This window comes from Platalea leucorodia (genome assembly GCF_965183815.1).
Source record: "Platalea leucorodia genome assembly, chromosome: 26".
Taxonomy (NCBI): Eukaryota; Metazoa; Chordata; class Aves; order Pelecaniformes; family Threskiornithidae; genus Platalea; species Platalea leucorodia.
The window spans coordinates 1,709,753-1,729,722 of record NC_138848.1 but is presented as its reverse complement, the minus strand read 5'-3'; the positions used below and the strand labels follow the sequence as shown (position 1 = coordinate 1,729,722).

The window sequence follows — 19,970 nt, the reverse complement described above, 5'->3', positions numbered from 1 at the left end:
ATTTACTAACTATATAGAAAAGGGGGGACTGAAAAGGGGCTTTAGAGTGTAACTACAAAAGTTTACCTATTGTACAAAAGGATTGCAATCTCTCAGCAAAGGACAGTTCCTGATCAGAACAGCAACTTGTCTTGAAAACCAGCTGAAACCGACCCTGCAGTTTGGACAAGAGTCAAGGAGCAACTGAGTCTGCGCAAGAACAAGGGGTTGCCAGCGGTGACGAAGAAGAGTCATCAGCCTTCATCCCCACGACCCCCCGCGACCCCCACCAGGAGGCACCGCGCAAGCGCAGTTGGGAGGGGTTTATGGAAACGACCTCTGGGGGCGAATTTTAATACAAAGCGGGGACAGGCAATGCATATGCGTAGGCGTATTGGGAAACCTTATGTACATGTAACACTTTGTCGTATAAATCCGGGACAAGCCACCACGTGGGCGCACACGACTTTGGCGGGATGATCCCCCCGTGCTGCCCAGCGCTGAATAAACATACCTACTTTACAGCCTTACGGGCTGGGGAGTCTGTTTCTGCACATCCGCTGTAGCTCACTTTGGCTTTACCTATTAATTGCAGCTCCGTTTGGGACCTGCAGGATGGCAGGGGCTTCATTCCGGGAGCTTCCAGTCACCTGCAGGAGCTCTGCAGATGCAGCTTTGCTTCTGGCACCCTCCGTAGCACAGAATTGCCATGGCCACCCCAGGAACGCCAGGCAGGCCGAGCTTACAGCTGTGCCTCGCCTCCTGCTCCGAAAGCTTCCGTTGCTTCACACCGGCGTCGAGCAGGACTGGGGTCCCTCTGGCGGGTGTGCCTCTGTCTCTTCCCCTCTGTTCCTTGGAGGGGTGATGTCCGCCATGGGGAACGACTGCTGTGAGGAAGGGCTTCACCAGCAGGCTTGGCTTTTGGGAATGCCCAAAGGCGACGGACGTGGCTAGTGCTCATCCCTGAATGTTGATGTGCTGACAATCTAGAGTGAAGGCTGGGGTGTTTCTGGTGGCACCCAGGCTTAGCCAGGTGTTTTCTATTAGACACAGAACTTAAAAGGGACTTAAAAGTGTATCGTGCGACCACAAGAGAGCTTGGTGGTGGGTGGGAAGTGGAATGGACTGTGTCCTTCTATGGAGGCCATGGCAGCGGTCTCCCTGTAGGTGCTGGCTTTAAGTTGGACAAGCACGCGTCATCCTCTCTGCACCCTTGACGTACTTGCCTCCTCCTTCCTTTTGCCCTCCCTCCATACCTGTCTGACTCCTAGGCTGGTGGGTTGTATTATTTTCCTTATGGATGAGCCTGCACACCATCAGTAGTGGAACTGTGCGGTGGCACGGAAAGGTAGCTCTGGATGGTAGCTCTTTTCTTCAGCACAGGAAGGACCTGGAGGTGCTGGAGAGGGTCCAGAGGAGGCCACAAAAGTGATGAGAGGGCTGGAAGACCTCTGCTATGAGGAAAGGCTGAAAGAGCTGGAGTTGTTCATCCTGGAGAACAGCGTGGAACTGGCTGCCAGGTCCTTAGGCCCACACGGGCACTTCGTGATTGCTGGGTGTCCCTTTTACAGGTTTCACTGCTTTGACAGAGAAATTCCTCCAGCGGAGCAGCACAGAGAGAGGCACTGATGAGCTGGCGCAAACCCTCAATTACTACATGTGTGACATTTTGAAGGGTAAGGGCCGTGCTGTCGGACTCTCTGGCATTGGGCCGTGAGGCTGCTCGTGGAGGGTGGAGGCCGACATGCTGGGCAGCCTGGTCCTGCCTCCGAGGAAGGGCTGGGGCTTTCTGTGGCCCAGAGGAACAGCCAGAGCAGCCAGGGTCTCCTGGCGAGTCAGGACCAGCGCAGGTCCTTTCTGCTCCCCGCTTTCTCAGCAGCCACCTCTGTGCCTCTGGCGTGAACACCCGGCTCCGTGATGCATTAGGGCCCCCAGCAGGCTGAGGGCATCCGGCAAGTGCCAGTGCGCAAGCGACCCGAGGATGCTGGCGCTGATGTGTGTGTGTGTTTGTGTGTGACCCTCACGAGCCCCTCAGCACAGGGGACATCGTGACCCTTCCGAGCTGACCGTGAGCACATCGTGGCCACCCCTTCAGCAGCACTTGTAGAGCAAAGCAAGGGAGTCCTCAAAGGTGAGGAAGGGTCTGGAGCATCTCTGCTACGAGGAAAGGCTCAGAGAGCTGGGACCGCTTAGCCTAGAGGAGAGAAGGCTCAGGGGGATCTTAGGAATGTGTCTAAAGGCTGAAGGAAGGGTGCAAGGAGGACAGAGCCAGGCTCTTTCCAGTGGTGCGCAGTGTCAGCAGCAGAGGCCACACCGTGGGCACGCTCTGCAACACAGGAGGGTCCCTCCGTACGTCAGAAAGCACTTTTTGACTGTGGGGGTGACTGAGCACTGGCCCAGGTTGCCCAGGGAGATTGTGGAGTCGCCCTCCTCAGAGCTATTCAAAAGCCATCTAGCCACCGTCCTGGGCAGCTGGCACCGCGCAGCCCTGCTTGAGCAGCGTGGTTGGACCAGACAGACCCCAGAGGTCCCTTCCAGCCTCCACCTTTCCGAGACTTGGTGGCATCTCGAGGCCCTGCCTCCCTGCCTGCTGTGTGGGTGCCAGGGCTGGGGCCACTGTGAGCCTGGGAGACGGGCCGGAGTGGTGCTTTCCTGAGCTGTGCCCCACGGTGCACCCTCGCCCAGGTGCTCCTCTCCAGGCAGAGGGGCTTGCTCTGTGGCTTCTGGAAGAAGGTGGCCGCACGACTCTTCCTTTTCCTCCCTCTGTCCACAGAGATGCTGAGTTTTGGAGGAGACATCTTGAAGTTTGCCGGTACGTACTCGGGACGATGATGCCCACGCGTACTGATCTGCAGCATTTAACTGATGTGGCGGCCGTTTGCTCTGCTCTCCTTCTCAAGAGGCTCTGTGCAGCACCTTGAGCCAGCTTTCTGGCCACGCACACCCCCCCCGCTGCAGCGCCCTTTCCCCAGGCTTCCCTTTGCCCCGGGCCTGCCTGCGGTTTGGCTTTGCAAGGGCTGTGGCTCCCCTCCCTCTGCCCCCGCCTGCAGGGCCCTGGGGGCAAGGAAGCACTGAGAGGAGGAGACCCCCTAGAAAGCGCAGCCCAAGGCGCGTGTTGGGGTGGCAGTGAGGGGCAGGGAGGCCCTGGTGATGCAGAGCTGGGGCTGCCAGGCCGCGAGGGGAGGAGGAGTCCCTGGCGTGCCGCAGCTGCAGAGGAGCGCTCGGGGCAGGGGCTGGCACCGCCGCTGGCTGGCTGCTGCTGTGGCTGGCCCGGGAGAGGAGAGGTGGCCCGGCGCCCAGGGCGTGGTCCTCCAGGACGCTGCCCTCCCACGAGCCCATCTTCCTCCGCACGTTGTGCGGTTTCTGCCGTCCCTGCCACTGAGCGTAGGTCGGGGAGAGTCAGGTCTCGGCAGAGCCTTTGCCTTCCCCTCGCTTTCCCCAGGGGATGCTGTGCTGGTGCTGTGGAGAACATCGCTCCAGGAGCTGGCTAAGACCATCAGCCTGGTGCTGCAATGTAGCCAGCAGATCCAGAAGAAGTACGGGAGTCGCGACACGCCCGTGGGTCTGAAGATCCAGCTGAAGATAGGTACGGGTGCTGTGCCAGGCGCAGATGCGTGGCACTCTGCCGTGCCACAGGGTGCTTCGCACCGGCAGGGAACGCGGGGATCCCTGCTGGGGCTAGCGCCAAAGGAAAGCATCTCCTGCCAGCGTTCAAGGGGCCAGCTGTAGTCGGAGCAGGGATGGGAGACCAGGACTGCTGGGTTTGCGTGCCTTTGCAGGTGCAGAGGAAGCTTAAAGGCAGAGCGGGGCTCAGATCAAGTATTGGGGTCTTTGAATGGCTGCTTCAGCGCAGATGTCTGGGGGAGGCAGTTAGCCTTTCCTTTTTCCAGCTGGGGCAGCTTTGCATCCTTTCCCCTGCTGGATTCTCCCCTGCCTTTGACAAAGAGCAAAAGGGCCCCGCTTTGCTTACAGCTGTGAGAAGGGCTTTTGCAGGCCGCTGTGTTGTCTCCAGCAGACAGCTCCGACCTGCCTGCATGTAAACAGAGCAGGCGGTGCTCAAGCCCGCTGGTTTGCTGGGCGTCTGGGACGGGCAGCTGGGTGAGACGCCTGGCACTCTCGCGTCTCAGCGACACGTTGTCAACGTCGACTTTGTCCGTTTCTAGACCCCCGTTTCAGGGACCTGTGTCGGTACCCCCCGAGTAGGAAGCCCTCCCCCTCCACAACGCCCGTCTCCCCGCTTGGGCTTCAGATGAGCTTCTGAACAGCTGAGATGCTGGGGACTGTAGAGCTCCAAACGTTCCCTGTGTCAGTTGTGCTTCTCCCTCTCTCTCTCTCACCAGGCATCTCCGCAGGGCCCATGAGCCTCCTGATTGCCGGAGACGGGAGGCGGCAGTACTTCTGTATCTATGGCCAGGCCCTGGCTGAAGTTCGTGAGGCCGAGGAGCTTGCGAATGCAGGTGAAGTTGTCCTCTCAGCCACCGCCTGGGAGCTCTGTGTGCAGCGCCGGCTCAGGACCCAGCGTCTTGAAGGCAAAAGAGCTGTGAAGGTAGGTGGATGGGACGGCCTCTAGAGCCGTTCTGAGGAGCCGGACCTGGCCACCAAGGAGGGAGGTGTCAGAAGGCTGAGGAGCTGAATGTGGCTCACAGCTGTAGCTGTGAAAGTGGGCAGGCGGCTGAAGCTCTTGTCCTTCCCTCTCGGGGGTAACTGTGGGCCGGGCTTGCTTGGTGTGAGGGGTCGGGAGGCACTGGATGGGTTTTGGGCCCACCAGCAGTGTCCTCTGTGGGTCACGGAGCTGTTGTTGACAGCTGGGGATGCTTGGAGGATGCCTGCCCAGCTCCGGTGCTTCTGAGGAAGCGCTGCAGTCCCATCGCGCCGGGTGGGCTTGTTCTCCCCTTTCCTGGGCAGTGACGGTGGAGGGCAGGCTCTGTCCCCTGGGACTGCCGGGGAGGCCAGTGGCAGTGCTTTCATTCTGTGTGTCTTCAGGTTACAGGCATGGATCAGATGTCTCAGTCAGAATGCCAAGACGCTTTACGCAAGCTTGTACACCGCCAAATGAGTCGCCCCTCGGAAGAGGAAAGTGAGTGCAACCTTCCCCTTGTTCTGCGATTGCCGAGGAAGGGGGGGCCTGGCCGCTTCGGGGGCCAGAGAGGAAGCACCGCCACCCTCTTCCCCCTTTCGGGCAGCACTCGTGCTTTTGGTCCTCCTGTGCGTGAGCTGGGGCATCGCTGCTGCCGCCGCCTCCTTCCAGGGGACAGCTCCGCCCGGAGCGTCTGGAGGTGGCAACACGAGCAAACGCACAAGACTCTTTCTGCCCCATTTCCAGTGCCGGCCCCTGCTTTCCAACACCTCGTAGTCCCATCCTCCCAGCGATCACCTGCGTTTTCTCTCCTCAGGTGCCCCGAGTCCTGCTCTTCTCTTGCCCACTGATCCTGATGCGGAGGAGGTGATTATGAAGTACATCCCAGAAGCTGCTCTCAGGAAGGTACGGCCAGGCCACCGCTGCGGGGGGGCTGCTGCATTTTTGGAGGGCAGAAGAAGGGGTGCGTGGCAGAGATGGAGTTCTCACGAGAACAGACCAACAAAAGAAAACGCACCCTGAGACGACACGGCAGGGAATCGGAGCCGAGGGGCACCGGTGCCGCACCGTTGCGCGCGTTGTCCTCGGAGAGAGACGGGTGGCGGTCTTGCGTCGCTCCGTCTTTTCCATGGGTGTGGTTCTGGATGTGCTGCGGACGTGGCGGTGGGCTAAAAGGGAGATTCTCCTGAAGCGCCTAGAGCATCCCTGAGGGTCTTCCCTCATGTCCATGCCTGTCCCAAGATGGGGTGTCACTGGAGCGCCTTTCTCTCCTTTGTCATTTGTGTTATGGTTCGGTATCTGCCTGCCGCAGGCTGGGCAGCCTGCCCGCCATTTGCACCGGGAGGAGGATTATCCCTTCCTCCGGTAGTACCTGCTCTTGCCAGTACGCCTGCTCTTCCTCTTCCTCGGTATCTGGTGTGGGCAGCAAGCCCTCGGGAGAGCAGGATGGCGAAGCTGTCGTGCTCTTGTCTTACAGCTTGATGACAGAGTGCCGCTGGACCTCTTCTCTGAGCTACGGCCAGTCACCAGCCTCTTCGTCCACCTGCAGCTGGCTGCAGATATCAACGCAGTGGATCTGTGCACCATCCTCCACAACGTCAGCAGGATGACGCTAGAAATCCTCAGTCCTCACAAGGCTGAAGTGAACAAAGTCCTCCTGTTTGATAAAGTGAGCGTGGGGGAGCGATCGCCTCCCCGCGCCCCGAGAGGGTGGGCAGCGAGCAAGAGGGAGCGACTCCCTCTTGGGCATTGTAGCAAGGCGTGCTGCATCTGTCCTTGGCAGGGCTGCACGTTCCTCTGTCTGTTTGGACTCCCTGGAGTAAAGCTGCCCTGTGAGAGCCTTCACGCCTTGCAGAGCGCTCTTCAGATCTTCGCCTTGTGCTCCACGATGCGCGTGGAGATACAGTGAGTCAGCGTGTGGCGGGGCGGGGGTGTGCACGCTGCCTGGGACAGTGCAAGGGGCCTTTACCAGAAAGAGATGTGCCTTCTAGCTTGCCCTGCCTTGTCCCTGGCAGGCAGGAGGCAGTGCCCTGAGAGGTGGCAGGGCCCAGCCACCTGAGGTCAAGTTTCTGTCGCCGCAGGTGGTGACATCGTGGGCGCCACCTTCCCTCCCTCTTTGCTCACGAGAGGGCTGCGGCCTGCTGCAGGTCGCAGCTCAGGGAACGTGGCCTCGGGGGCAGTGTCCAAAACTTCCTGCGTGCGCTCTACCCCGTCCCTTGTCCCTTGCAACATGGGTATGTTGCGCCCCCGAGCTCTCCATGGCCCCAAGACCCGTGCCGGCAGGGCAGGACAGCAGGCGGCCCAGGCTAGCGCCGAGGGGAGGTGCGGGAAGGGATGAAGCTGGGTGGGCCGGACCGCGCCTGGGGCGCTGCTGAAGCCGCCCTGTTTCCCGGTGTGCCAGGGCGGTGTCTGTTGCGGTGACCAGCGGGACGGTGTTCTGCGGAGTCACTGGCCACCCTCAGAGGCATGAATACACAGGTACGAGGCGTGTGTCAGAGGCGCGGGAGGCTGGCGTGGGCCTGCTTAAGCACAGCAGTCTGGAAGAGGAAGGCGCGCTGGGAGAGGGCTTGCCCAGCAGCCGGCCAGGAAGGGCCTAGGCAGCGCCGGTCCTGGCGCGGGGCGGGAGAAGGGGCTCCGTGGCCGGTTGTTCCCCTGGGTTCTGCTGACCCCGTTGCGGGGTTGGCCTGTGCCGGAGGCGAGGCAGCCCTTGGCCTGGAAGGGCACCGCAGGGCTGGTGGCACAGGTCCAGCAACACGTGCTCTCCCTCTCTCTGTCTCCAGCCATTGGCCAGAAGGTGAATTTGGCAGCCCGGATGATGGTGCACTACCCTGGGCTGGTGTCCTGTGATGCAGTGACCTACGCCGCCTCTCGGCTGCCCCCTTGCTGCTTCAAGGAGCTGCCGGAGAGAGAGATGAAAGGCGTTAGCCATGCTGGCACTCTCTATCAATACGTGGGGATCACCAAGGAGAGGTGAGGGTCCTCTGAGAGGGCTGCCTGAGGGGACGGTGGCACCAAAGGCGCAGCCTTGGCCTGCAAAGAGGAGTCCTGCAGAGAGAGAGACCAAGCTGCTCTCCCCTCCCTCTGGCTGAGACGGTCGGAAGCCCTGGCGTGGGAGGCTTTTTGCCTCTCTCCCCTGCTGTCTCCTGCTGCTGAGAGGGCGGGAGCGAAGCCACAGGGATGGAGAAGGTTCGTCTGTCTCGGTAGACGCAACCTGGCCTCGCAGGCTCTGTACAAATGGCTTTTGACTGTGCTTGCTCCACCACGTGCCCAAGGAGGCTTTTGTCCCGGCTGCTTCTGAGCGGGAAGTTTTAGGCCAGTCCATGTTGTCCATGTCCGTGTCCATGGCCTGTGCCTCACCTCCGGCACAGGCCAACCAGTCCAGTTTCCCATGGGGACACGGGGACTTAACGGGCCACTCTTCCTCCTGTCTTCCTGCTGAAGTCTCCGGCTCTTCCTCTGAGCCAGGATTTGACCACCTCTTTGGATGACGGTTTGAACGTTAACATTGCCATCTCTTGGAAGCTACAGGAAGACTTGAGCCAAAGGTGCCGGGTGCTTGGCATCCCCACCCATTCAGGGACACAAGTCCTTCTTTCCAAGACACTTGTTTTTGTTGGCCAATGAGGTAGAGCTGTCTGCTAGCCAACAACACGGCCTGGCTTCTTTCGCGTGTCTCCGGTTTCTCTGGGTTTGGCCTCTGGTGATGGGCTCTCGATACGTTCTCCCGTCCCGCCATGGCCGTTGGGCTTCGGTATGCTTGAAGCTGTCCTAGCGTGCAGCCTGAACTTTGGCTGGGGGAGCGTGCAGAGAATAACACGCTGCTCGAAAGAAAAGCAGGTACCCGAGGAGCACGCCCTGCCCCTCCAGGCCAGGCTGCTTGACTAATTGACTGCCAGCTAATTGACTTGTGTTTTCTTTTGCCCTGCTTCTAGCATGTTTGGCATGGGTCTTACCAAGGAGAGGTCAGAGTACGTCCCCTTGCTGGGTAGGTAGAGAACGCCTTGCTCTTCTGAACCCCGGGTTCTTCCCCTTGGTAACTTTTAGTGCCACGCTGGGAAGGGAGAAGCTTTTGCCAGGGATGGTGTTGCCTGCAGCGGCCCTAACGCTGGTGGGCTGAGATACAGACAGCTTCGTAGGTAAAGCAAAAGCTGCGCATGCGCGCAAGGCAGACTCAGGCGTTCGTTCCCTGCTTCCCGTCGGCAGGCAGGTGTCCAGCCATTTCCAGGAAAGCATCACGCGTAACGGTGCCTCGGGAAGACAAACGCCGTAACTCCGAACGTCCCCCCTCCTCCTTCTTTCCCGCAGCTTTTCTTGCTGAGCACAGCGTCCTATGGTGTGGAATAGGCCTTTGGGCAGTCGGGGTCAGCGGTCGCGGCTGTGCCCCCTCCCAGCTTCTTGCGCACCCCCAGCCTGCGCGCTGGCGGGGCGGCGTGAGAAACGGAAAAGGCCTTGACGCTGCGCAAGCGCTCTTCTGCAATAACTAAAACATCGTTGTGTTAGCCCCACCGATGTTTGGTCAGCCGTCCAAAACATAGCACCACACGAGCTATTACCAAAGAAAATTAACTCTAGCCCAGCCCAAACCAGTCCAGGCCTGAAGACGCTGCCTTAGCTACTGGGAAGTGCTCTGTGGCTCATGGTGCGGTGAGGAGATGCTTTGAGTCCGTTTGGGACGCAGCTGCCTGCAGCGACTCAAAGCATCCCTTCCAGTCTGGTGCTGGATCACTGTGGGGAGTTGCACGGGGCCGGCTGAATCTCTGGGCCTTTGGGAGGGGGGCAGGCGGGGAAGAGGGCACGGGAGGTGTGCCGTGGGGCAGGCGGGCAGGGGGTCCCGCTGCCGCTCCCAGGAAGGCAGAGGTACAAAAGCTGGGATGAGCGGGCGGGAAGGAGGCCTGGGTGTAGGCAGGCTGGCGGCTGTGGTGGCGGGGAGGGAAGCTGCGGTGGAGGGTGCCAGCACGAGGGGCGACTCTTTGCTTGTCGGCACGCCCCAGCAGCTCGTTTTCTTGTTTGTCTTCACAGGTCGGGAGAAGGAGATTGACCTCTTTGTCAGCTGCTTGAAAGCCTATGAGGATTTAGGACAAAGGCACATCCTGGCATTTGAGGGCACGATGGGCTCCGGGAAGAGCCACTTACTTACTGAACTGGCCTATTTAGGCCAGGCTGCTGGCCACACGTACGGGTTTTGAATGTGTAGCTTTGGGACACTGCCCCTGCCCGTCCCCTGACAGCCATGGAACGCTCCCGCTCCTCTGCCGGTGCGCCTGGCCCTTGGACTGCAGCCTCCCCAAAAAGCCTCCTGGAGACACTCCCTAGGAGCTCCCGTGTGCTCTGCCAGCTCTTCGGGGAGCTGGCGGTGGCTTCTTGAGCCATGGCCTTTCCTCCTCACCTCTGGGCTGGGCACAGCTGGAAGGAAAGAGCCCAAGCTCAGGGCTTTTCATCTGACTCCAGACCCAACAGACAGCACAGTGGCCTGTCTCAGAAGCCCTGCTTGCCTCTGCCTGTTTCCCAGGAGGAGCGCTGGGGCAGAAAAGCCTTCCTGCGGTCTGGCAGGCAGACTGCTGAGGTCTGGAGCCCAAAGGCAAACTCACCACTCGCTCCATCCTTGCCTCTTAGCCCCGTCAGTTCCTCTGCAGCGGGGACGTAGCGAGAGCTGGGCCGGCGCTGCGGAGACACGGGCTCTCGACCCGACTCTCCCAGTGCCTTGGCAGCAAGCGCCCCTCTGTGCCCTTTCTCGTACGAGGAGTGAGAAGCTTGGCCTTCTCTGGGAAGCACCTTGGGATGGGTGGCAGAAGAGCCCCCGCCAAGGACATCTCCACCCGTTTTGTCCAGAAGGCTTGGGCTGTTGGGGATCTCAGTCCCTTTTGCTTTTGCACGGCAGGGTGGTTGCCATGGAGCTGCTAGAGGTCAACGTCAGGCAGTCCTTCTCTGCCGTCTCTACGCTGGTGGCCAGGGCCCTGGGCCTCCAGGACTGTGAAAACTGCAGCGACAAGCAGCGCGTGCTGCGGACAGAGCTCCGAGGGGCAATCGAAGAGAGCAGCTATTGCCTCCTCAACGACAGTTTCCTTGTCCAGGTGAGAGCGAGAGGCCTCTCTGGCTCTGGAGAAGGCCTTCTCCTCAGCTTTTCTGGGTCTGACGTCGTGTGGGCACGCTGCTGGGAGGAGTGCCTTAGCTCGGGGGTGGGAGTCGCAGGGGTCATAGCACACGTTTCCCGTTGCCGGGCCCGGGGGGCTCGCTTTCTGTGCCGAGTTCATGTCCCGCGCTGCATGCGGCAGTGCCCGCTGCCTTGTTCAGCACCCTGGAAGTGGCATTGGAGAGAGGCTGTTGCTGACCTCGTGCTGAGGTCACCGGTGTGCGAGTGGTCTGCTCCAGCCAGCCCAAGATTCCCGCAGCCAGAGAAGCAGCTCTTGAGGCCACCCCCAAGCCCCAGCTCTGCCAGACACCCTCAGCAGAGGGCCTCTGCTTTAGGCTCTAGGTGAAGGCCCCAGTGGGGCTCCTTGCACCTCTGTTGGGGAGAGTTAAGGTGCCGAGGCCAGCAGTGGCGGTTTGCTCGGCGCCCTTGCTTGGCGGGTAGGTGTGCCTAGCCCCGGCGTGATGTTGCTCCCTGACTCTGCTGCTTTTCTGGCCAGTTTCCCGTTTCAGACAAGGTTCGCGAGATGTGTGAAATGCAAAGAAAAGCAGAACTGTGCTCGACGTGGGTGAAGGTGCTTGAGAAGGTGAGCGTTTCGCCTTCCTTCCTTCCTTCCTTCCTCCTGGGTCAGAGAAGGACAACAGCCCTGCTGCCTCTGGGCTCTGTACCACAGCAGTGTGAGCCGCCGGGAAAAACACACCCAATAATTTTCTTCCTGGAAAGTGGCCCTGGAAAGGAGGAACGATGTCTTCTGCGTTCCCTTGCCCAAGCTCCCTCCTTGTGCAGGGCAAGTGATGCTAGGTGTGACCTTCAAGTCTCAAAGAAATTAAGAGTCGGTAAGCTTCTGAGCAGGGAAGTGGTTGGGGAGAGACCTCCGAGCATCCTCTCAAGAGACAGAGGCTAAATCTCCTCCCCTGGAAGACCCGTGAGAATCCACCGGCTTCCCCTCAGAACAACCTGCTTTTTTCAGGTCATTGGAGGAGAATTTGGCATATTTGTCATCGACAACGCCCATTTCATCGACCCTGCCTCCTGGTCTCTCATGTCACGTGCGCTCCAAAATGTCTCCCACTTCATGGTCATGAGCTTAGCTCCAGGCTGCGTGAGAATGGAGAGCTTTTGCAAAGCCGCAGCAGGCAACGCAACATCCCAGGAAATCGCCTATCTTCATCTGGACGAGCTGAAACCTTCCGCTGTGGTGCAGAAGGTCTGCCAGGCCCTTGGAGTGGTCAGCATCGCCAGGGATCTAGCGAGGTAAGTTCGAGGAGCTCTTCCAGAGGGCTTGAACCTATGCAGACCATGGGAGGGAATCAACCCCCCAGGAGAGGGAGCGCCGGGCCGCTAGAAGCATGGCTGGCTCTAGCGAGCAGCGGCCGTGGGCTGCTTGTTACGCCTCGCCCTGGCAGGTGTGAGCTGAGAGCGGGCAATCCCCTATTCACAGCGCGTGGGAGCTGTCAGCCCTTCGCTCTTGCACAGGGAGGGAGGAAGGGAGGAAGAGTCTCGAACCCAAGCGTGGCCGGGCTGTGAAAAGGCCTTGGTCTGGGTGGCCAGGCTGTGGGGGAGATTCGCCGGGCCAGAGGTCCGGCCTGCTGCCAGGGAGGAGCTAGGCTCCTGAGGAGAGGAAAGGCAGGGCTCGCTGCTCTGTGCTTTGGGCATCGTGCGCAATGCTTCTCCCGTGGACTTCAGCGAAGGCTGGAGGTTCACGGGGGCCAAAAAGCCCAAGCCAGTGGGAGAACCGTCCCTTTCAAAAGTGAGGTGTAGCTGTGACGAAGATGCTGGCTGCCCTGTTAGGCTCGAGTGCCTCGCCGCCCACCTGAACTGTGTTGCGCCTTACTTTCCTTGTGCTGCTCGCTGCCGGATCTACTCCTGTCCAGGTTCCTGATCCAAAGAAGCTCGGGGATCCCCTATTACTGCGAGGAGCTGCTGCGCTGGCTTCGTTGCAACGACATGCTCTTGTTCCGCACCCGGAGGCGGGGTGTAAAAGCAGAGGACAACTGGGAGAGCCTGATCAGTAAGCATCTTTGCTGCTGACTAGCGAGTTGCTGTGGCGCGTTGTCCGCAGCACGGTCTTGCCCCGTTGTTCCCCCGTGGATGTTGGCAGAGTCGGCTCTTGCAGCAGTGCAGAACTTGGTGTGGCGGAGGCGTGGGCTCCTGCAAGCCTTGCTGTTGGGACAGCCAAAGCGGGGACTAGCGAGTTGTGGTGGCTCGGAGGGGCCTGAATTCTTGGGGTGGGGGCTGGGGGGCTAAAACACAGGGGAAATGGTTCCAGAGCGCATGTGTTCCTGGTATGTCTTAAGCATTCTAATGGGCACGCAAGTAACCTTGGCCAAACGCCAGCTCACTTGAGAACAAATCCCAGCTTGAGGTGAGGGACAGGCCCGGGAAACTTGAATCCAAAGCCATAAATCCCCACAAGGGTGCTGGTCATGGAAGAAAGCAGCGGTAACGCCACCGAGAGAGCAGTGCCAGCCGGAGCGCCGTGGCCTGGGGAAGAGCCAGGACGGACGCTACCTTTTGCATTATCACCAGCAATTTCCCTGGGCGTGGAGGTAGCGCTGTCAAAGGCAGCAATGCTGCTGCTTTCTGTCCCGGGGCGCTCCGTCGCCCCCCGGGAAGTCTGGAAGCTGTGACCGAAGGACTCTTTGGGAAAGCGGGTCTGAAGGCAGAACGCCTTTGGGAGGGCTACGCAAAGAGGCGCTCGCACTGGGAACTGTTTTGCTCTGCTTAATGGCCACGTTCAGCGCAGGCAGGTCCATGCGCCCGCACTGGACCACGCAAGGTGGGACCTGTCCCATCTCGGGTGCGTTTTGAAAGGTTTGCAAGCTGCAAGTCACTTTGCAAATTGCCTTATTTGTGCTCTCTTGCTCCACCCAGCTTCTGCGGCCGAGGCTTCAGCCCTCGCAGCAGCCTCGAGCTCCGGCGCGGGGAACGAGGGCAGGGTCTGCGTCGTCAGACCAGACGTGAACCTGGAGAACACCGTGCTGCCTGCCACCTTGAAAGGTGAGGGGCCGAGCGCCGCTTTGCCGGCTGGCGGCTGTGCCGGGGCCCCTTCCCGGGGCATCAGCTAGAGGGAGGCTGGGCATCTGGGTGCTGCAGAGTCACCCTCTCAGCCTGGGGGCTCTGCTGGGAAGGTGGCTCCGGTCCCACCAGAAACAGGCTTGGGGCTGCGGGCAGCCGTTTTCCCCTCCTGGCTGCGGACCAGCTGTGAGCCTGCTGGCTGCTCTCCAGCAGCAGGCAGGAGGGAAAGGGTTATTGGTGCAACACTAAAATGACTCCCTTTCCTCAGAGAAACAAAGCCTTTGCTGGGAAAAGTCTTTGCCTTGCCTCTGATTCAACTTGGAACGTGGCTTCTACCTCCCTGTTCTGTTGGGAAGCTCCCCAGCTAACGCTGGACTCAAGGCACTTCATCCTAACCAAATCCCTTTTTTTTGCTGTGGGTTGGCTCGGAAAGAAAGGAATACTTAAGATATCCGTTGTGGGGAGCTCTGAGTCCCCCTCTGAGGGGGGGAAAGTTCTCTGTTCCCTGCGTGCAGTCTTGGGCAAAAACCTACTCCAGATCTGGTAGGGCACGGCACGGGATGCAGGTGCCTGCTGGATCCTGCCCTCCTCACCCTTGGTGGGGGAGTGTTTGTTTGAGCGTCTCGCTTTTCCCCTGGCCTGCGATTCCACCAGGAGCGGAGCCGTTTTGAAGACGCCTGCCCCGGGCTGCGATTGCCCAGCAGGCGCGGTCCCGAGGAGAGGAGGCCAAAGTCTAGCCCGTGTCATGTGCGGAACCGTTCCAGCCACTCCAGCCTCAGCATGGGGAAGAGGCAAGAGAGAGACGCGTTGCTTCTTTTTGACAGAGATTGTGCTGGCTCAGCTGGACCAGATAAAGCCGCTGAAGCGGATGCTTCTGAAGTTTGCAGCTGTCATCGGGCCAGTGTTTACCACCCAGCTGCTGTCGCACATCCTGCCCACGGGCTTCAGGCACAAGATGAATTGCTTGTTGGACATGCTGGTGCACGACAACATCCTGAAGTGGCTGAAAAACCCAGAGGTGCCAGGAGGTGTCCAGGATCCTCCCACGGGGCCAGCCACCTCCCCGGAGGCGGAGAGCAGTAAGTGGTAGCAGTAAGGCGGACAAGGCAGCTCCCAGCTGTGTCCTGGCGGGGCTCCCCAGGGCACGGTGCGCGTCCCCCTTGCTGCTGGGTAGGCAGAGCTCAGGCAGGCATGGCTGTTGGGGACGGGTTGTTCAAAGATCTTCCAAGTCAATCTCAAAGCACGCTCGCTTTGCGCTGGAGGGAAGTTCCCACCAGCCGTCCCAAGTGCCCCTGCTCCCCTGCCTCCAAGCGCTGCTCGCAGCGCAGGCACGGGAGGGCGTAGGGATCCCTGTCATCCTCTCCCAGCCGCCTGCCGCATCCGGATCAAAGATGCCCTCCAGAGTGCCCCAAGGCCTTCGACAGGCTCTTATTCAGCTTGGATTCCCCTGTGGCGCAGGGAGGGGAAGCTCAGGAGGCCGGGGGCTGCCTTGCCAAGAGCGGGGAGAAAGCGCTAGCCGAGGCCTCCTTCGGCTGGTGGCGACGTCCCCAGGTCCCGCCTGGAGCGCAGCTGAGCGCTGTGTCCCAGGGCGGTGCTACCATCAGCAAGGCCAGCCGGGCCCTTTCGCCCCACGCTGCAAGGCTCGGTGTGCAGCAGCGCTGCTTCGCTGCCAAGGATGCGCACCAAGGCACGACTTTGGTGCCCCGGCTGGGACGGCCCTGAGCCGTGGCCCCAGCCCTGGCTGATGCAAAGGCCCTTTGCCTTGCAGGTGCGGAGAGGCCCTCTCCCAGCAAGAAGACCGCGGAGCAGCAGTCTGGCGTCCTGGCCTTCTGTGTCCCGCTGCTGCGGGAGGCTGCCTACGAGCTGTGGCCCGAGAAACAGCGGGTCGTCTTGCACCGCAAGTGTGCCGCCTTCCTGGAGCAGCACGCGCACAAGTGCAAGAGCTGCAGCCAAGGGGACTTTGTTGCCTTCCACCGCTTCGCCGCCACCAGCCCCCAGGACGGAGGGAGCTGTCAGGGCCCTGCTGACCAGGGCGACTCACGCAGCTGGGAGGCCTTGGTGCTGGCAGGAGAACGGCTGAAGAGGGACAGGACCCGCGCCACTGAGGGTATGCTGCGCGCCATGCTCCGCAGCCCGGGCCCTCCAGGAGCCCAGGGGTGTGTGCTGGGCATCGGGTGGGAGTAGATCTGCTAGGGATGAGCCCCGGCGGTGAGGACGACCGCTACAGTCTTTCCTCAGTGCGTCGGGACCCTTGCAAGGCTCCTTGCGAGCCTGCTGGGAAAGGGAGAGCAGCTCTTAGCCCAGGGTAGGCGAGGAGGTCTCTAGCCCCCCGTTTTCTTTGCAGGTGCTGCAGATGCTCTGCAGCAGCAGCAGGCTTTCCCGGAGGAGGATGTTGGGTGAGCGGACAAGGTTTTGATTCTTTTTGAAGCCAGTGAGCTGAGGGTCTCCAGAGGAGACAAAGGACGCGCTGGCATTTGGCTGCCGGTTGTGAGCCTAGCTTAGGGAAGAGGCTTTCTGTGGGGTGGGAGCTGGGAGGAGATGGCCATGGAGAGGAGGGAGTGCTCGAGGCAGCCCGTGGGCTCAGAGCGGTCGTCACACTCCACTGGAGCAGCCCTTGCTTCCCAGTTCCTAGAGCAGCGCTGCAAAATGTGCAGGGCAAAAGCCACCCCAGGGACTCGGGTGGTTTGCCTGTGGGAGGTGACAGAAAGCCCAGCTTGTCTTTTTCTCCCTACCTACAAAGCACCCGTAGGAGTCACGCCTGCCCGTGGCCTCGTGCTCTGCTTTGAACAAAGGGCTTTTGATGCCGTCTCTGGGGGGAGAAAGAGCAGTACAAGTGACGGCCGTGTCTTCTTTGCTCTCTTCTTCCCCTGGGCACTGGCCCCTGACTAGTGCGGCAGGGTGGTTTCTGGCAAAGAGCGAACAGACAGCTGAGCTGCCCAGCAAGACCAAGGGGCAGCACAGCGGCGCGCGCTCGTGTGAATGCAAAGCCATCGTGGAATCGGTGCTTGTGCCTTTGGCTCGCCACTACATGGCAATGGGCGACGCTGCCAGAGCCTTCTACTACCTTCTGGAGTGTGCGGCTGCCTACCTGCACGTCTCCAACAGCTACATGGTGAGTTGCCCTGCTTGCCAGCACCCGCTGCGCGTGGAGTCCTCTCAGGCGCCTGGCTCTGGGCAGGACAACTTCCCCGTTGCAATAGGGCGTGCCTTCGCAGGGCCTTGGAAGGGAACCGCTGGGGTCGGACCCTGACTTTTGCCTCTGGTTTGCCTCTTGTGCAGTAAGAGACACAGGGCACCGTGCCCTTAGCACCAGGGGCGTTAGCAGGGAGGCGGGCAAAAGGATCCCTGGTGCCTGTGCTCTGAGCCAGCGGGACTGCGTCTGGGCGGGCATCAGCAGGGGCAGAAACAGGCCCTCTTAAGACAGATGCCAGAGGCAACGGGGGAGGACGAGGCTGGCCACGGGCTCTGCGCCCACGCTCACCTGCTCTCTGTGTGCTTGCGCAAGGCCCTGCTGAAGCTGAATGAAGCGGAGGTCCTGAGGAACTCACTAGAGAAGAAAGCGGATGGGAATGGGACAGCCTGCTTTGAAGAGGCCACCTTCTTCAGTCTCAAAGGGGAGGTAAAGAGACGGGGAGGTCTGGAGGGATCTCCTGGGGGACAGGGCTGGATGTCTTCCCCGGTTGCAGGGGATATCCCCGGCCTCTCCCGCCACTGGCGGATTCCTGCAGGCTCTTGGGCAACTCGTCCACATCGGGATGCTTCCCTTTCCCCGTGCAGGTCTGCTGTCGTATGGGACACGCGAAGCTGGCAAAGAAAATGATCAGGGAGGCTTTGCGCCTGCTCAGAAGGCAGTTCCCCCGGACCTCCGTTGGAGCCTTTGTCAAGTCTCAGGTGGAAAAGTTGCCGTGTGCCGCCTTTGCTGCCAGAAGAGCATCCTCCCTTCCGCAGGAGGCCCGGTGAGAAGCAGAACTGAGAGCTCAGGGGAGGAAGAGCCATGTCCTGCCCGGTCGCAGGCGTCCGGGCCCAGACCTGCCTGGACCTGAGGCCGCGCCTAACCGGACGCATAGGCCTTCGCCGGACGGAGGCATTAAGGAGCCATGTGCGGGTAGAACAGGGAACTGCAGAGCCCCACACTCCCTCCCTCCCTCCCTGCGCAGTCATGGGAACAAAGCACGCCCTTGGGCAAAAAGCAGCTTGCAGCTGGGGATGCGTCTGCCGGCAGGTGTTGGCTGCGGCAGGGGGTTGGGGGTGGCTGGGAAGAGAGAGCTGTAAGCAGGGAGCAGAGGCTGAAGAGGGGCAGGGGGTCTGGAGGCAGGAGCAGGACATGGGGAAGGAGCAGTAGGTGGAGGGGAGGTGTGAGGGTGAGGAAGCTCCGAGGGCGATGCCCCTTTTCCTGCCGGTTCCCGGCTTTGCTTGGTGCCCCCCCGGCGCTGTAGACGCCCCCTCGAGCGGTCAGCTTCCCCCAGCAGCACTTCTTTGTTTGCCCCCTTCCGCTCCAGCAGCCCTCGCTCCAGCAACTCCCTTTCTTCCAGGGAGGTGTCTCCTGGCTGATCGGCCGCCCTGCCTCCGGGCCAGGTGTCCGGTGCCTCGGGGCCCAGCCGTTTCTCTTGTGTGGCAGGAGGAAGAGGCTCGCCTGGCTGCTGCGGCAGAGCTGCTGCCTTTCCTTACTGGAGCACCTCTTCAGCCTGGAGGGCACTTCCAGCGGACGGACGTTCTCCCGCCTGGCAGCGCGCATGAAGGCCAACACGGACAGGGCAGCGGACGCCTATCAGGCGGCAGACTCCCACCACAGACAGCGTTAGAACAGAAGGGGGGAAATGAAGTTCTCTCATTAAACATCTCCTTTTGGAAGACCTTTCTTGTCGGGCCTTTCTTTCTGAGGCACGAAAAGACACGCTGTCGTCTTCTTTCTGTTGAGGGCTACCGTGGCTCCAGCTGTGATGCCTACAGCTCTCTCGCAGGCCCTGGTGCAGAGTCGTGATTGAAGACGCTGCTGATTGGAGGTCACATTAAAGCCAGAGACCCTCTCAAAGCCTAGCCCTCTCTGTTGCTCTTGTTCCTCACCACCCACGTACGGTCAGCCGCCTACTGCTGCTCCCCACCTTTCCCCAGCTAAAGGGGAGGAGAAACCTGTTTAATAAGGCCAGGGTGACAGGAAACGCCCCAGACGCCCAGGGGACTTTGGGCAGGTATCTCCAAAGGTTTTGCCTTGACTGAGCTCATCGGGGGGCGTGAAACAACACACCCTTGTGCCTAGCGTTGCCCCCGTGTCAGTGCCAAAACTCTGCAAGCAATTATGGTCTATAAGCAGCGCCGCAGAGACTGGGGAAGAATGTGGGGACACAGCACGCAGGCAGGTCGTACGTCTGCTCCTCTGCCCTTCCAGCTGGCCGCGCTCCTTCTGGCGGAAGAATTCCTTGGGTTCGTCCCCTCCAGCTGCCTACCAAGGGCTTTGGCAGGAGAAAGGTTTGCATCTGGAGGTTGTCTTCTGCGCTTCTGTCGTGGTTTAACGCCAGCCGGCAACTAAGCCCCACACAGCTGCTCGCTGTGAAAAGGGGCTTAACCAAAGGGGCTTTAGAGTGTAACTACAAAAGTTTACCTATTGTACAAAAGGATTGAAGTCTTGCAATCTCTCAGCGAAGGACAGTTCCTGATCAGAACAGCAACTTGTCTTGAAAACCAGCTGAAACCGACCCTGCAGTTTGGACAAGAGTCAAGGAGCAACTGAGTCTGCGCAAGAACAAGGGGTTACCAGCGGTGAGGAGGAAGAGTCATCAGCCTTCATCCCCACGACCCCCCGCGACCCCCACCAGGAGGCACCGCGCAAGCGCAGTTGGGAGGGGTTTATGGAAACGACCTCTGGGGGCGAATTTTAATACAAAGCGGGGACAGGCCATGCATATGTGTAGGCGTATTGGGAAACCTTATGTACATGTAACACTTTGTCGTATAAATCCGGGACAAGCCACCACGTGGGCGCACACGACTTTGGCGGGATGACCCCCCGTGCTGCCCAGCGCGGAATAAACATACCTACTTTACAGCCTTACGGGCTGGGGAGTCTGTTTCCGCACGTCCGTTTGGCGAGCCAGGCAGGCGAGTCTCGACTGCGGAGCGGACGCTCCTGGGCGCGCCCCGAGCACCTTCCTCGGAGGAGCCTCCGCTGCCAGCCGCTCCCCGCGGAGCAGACAACAACCTCCTGAAGCCGCGGATTAAACGGTATGTTTAACGAGAAGGGCCAGTAAGTCGTACGCTTGGCCGGGGCTGCTG

At 60.4% G+C, this 19,970-nt stretch overlaps 2 protein-coding genes across 6 annotated transcripts; both read left to right on the top strand.

The window, feature by feature from the left end:
* Positions 1–1,424: 1,424 nt before the first annotated feature.
* LOC309600884 (adenylate cyclase type 10-like) lies at positions 1,425–10,963 on the top strand (the record flags this gene model as incomplete). Its single annotated transcript, XM_082333511.1, has 14 exons — positions 1,425–1,655; positions 2,753–2,791; positions 3,422–3,565; positions 4,320–4,525; positions 4,963–5,056; positions 5,373–5,461; positions 6,033–6,224; positions 6,339–6,460; positions 6,957–7,033; positions 7,336–7,525; positions 8,488–8,540; positions 9,575–9,728; positions 10,434–10,626; positions 10,925–10,963. Exons 1-14 carry the CDS (start codon positions 1,637–1,639, stop codon positions 10,961–10,963), a joined length of 1,611 nt encoding a protein of 536 aa, XP_082189637.1. The 5' UTR covers positions 1,425–1,636.
* A 236-nt stretch (positions 10,964–11,199) lies between these two features.
* Positions 11,200–19,723, top strand: LOC309600946 (adenylate cyclase type 10-like). 5 transcript variants are annotated; one of them, XR_014230500.1, is made up of 12 exons: positions 11,200–11,268; positions 11,356–11,518; positions 11,653–11,936; positions 12,474–12,693; positions 13,557–13,682; positions 14,525–14,779; positions 15,469–15,807; positions 16,045–16,096; positions 16,590–16,812; positions 17,206–17,319; positions 17,478–17,799; positions 18,319–18,420. XR_014230500.1 is itself a non-coding variant. In XM_082333629.1 (12 exons), exons 1-12 carry the CDS (start codon positions 11,209–11,211, stop codon positions 18,500–18,502), a joined length of 2,199 nt encoding a protein of 732 aa, XP_082189755.1. In that variant the 5' UTR covers positions 11,200–11,208; the 3' UTR covers positions 18,503–19,723. The 5 variants fall into 5 exon arrangements, 4 of the variants coding, with proteins under 4 accessions (XP_082189755.1, XP_082189756.1, XP_082189757.1 ...); XM_082333629.1 differs by having other exon boundaries at positions 17,478–17,656; positions 18,319–19,723; XM_082333630.1 differs by having other exon boundaries at positions 17,478–17,656; positions 18,233–18,460.
* The last annotated feature ends 247 nt before the right edge of the window (positions 19,724–19,970 follow it).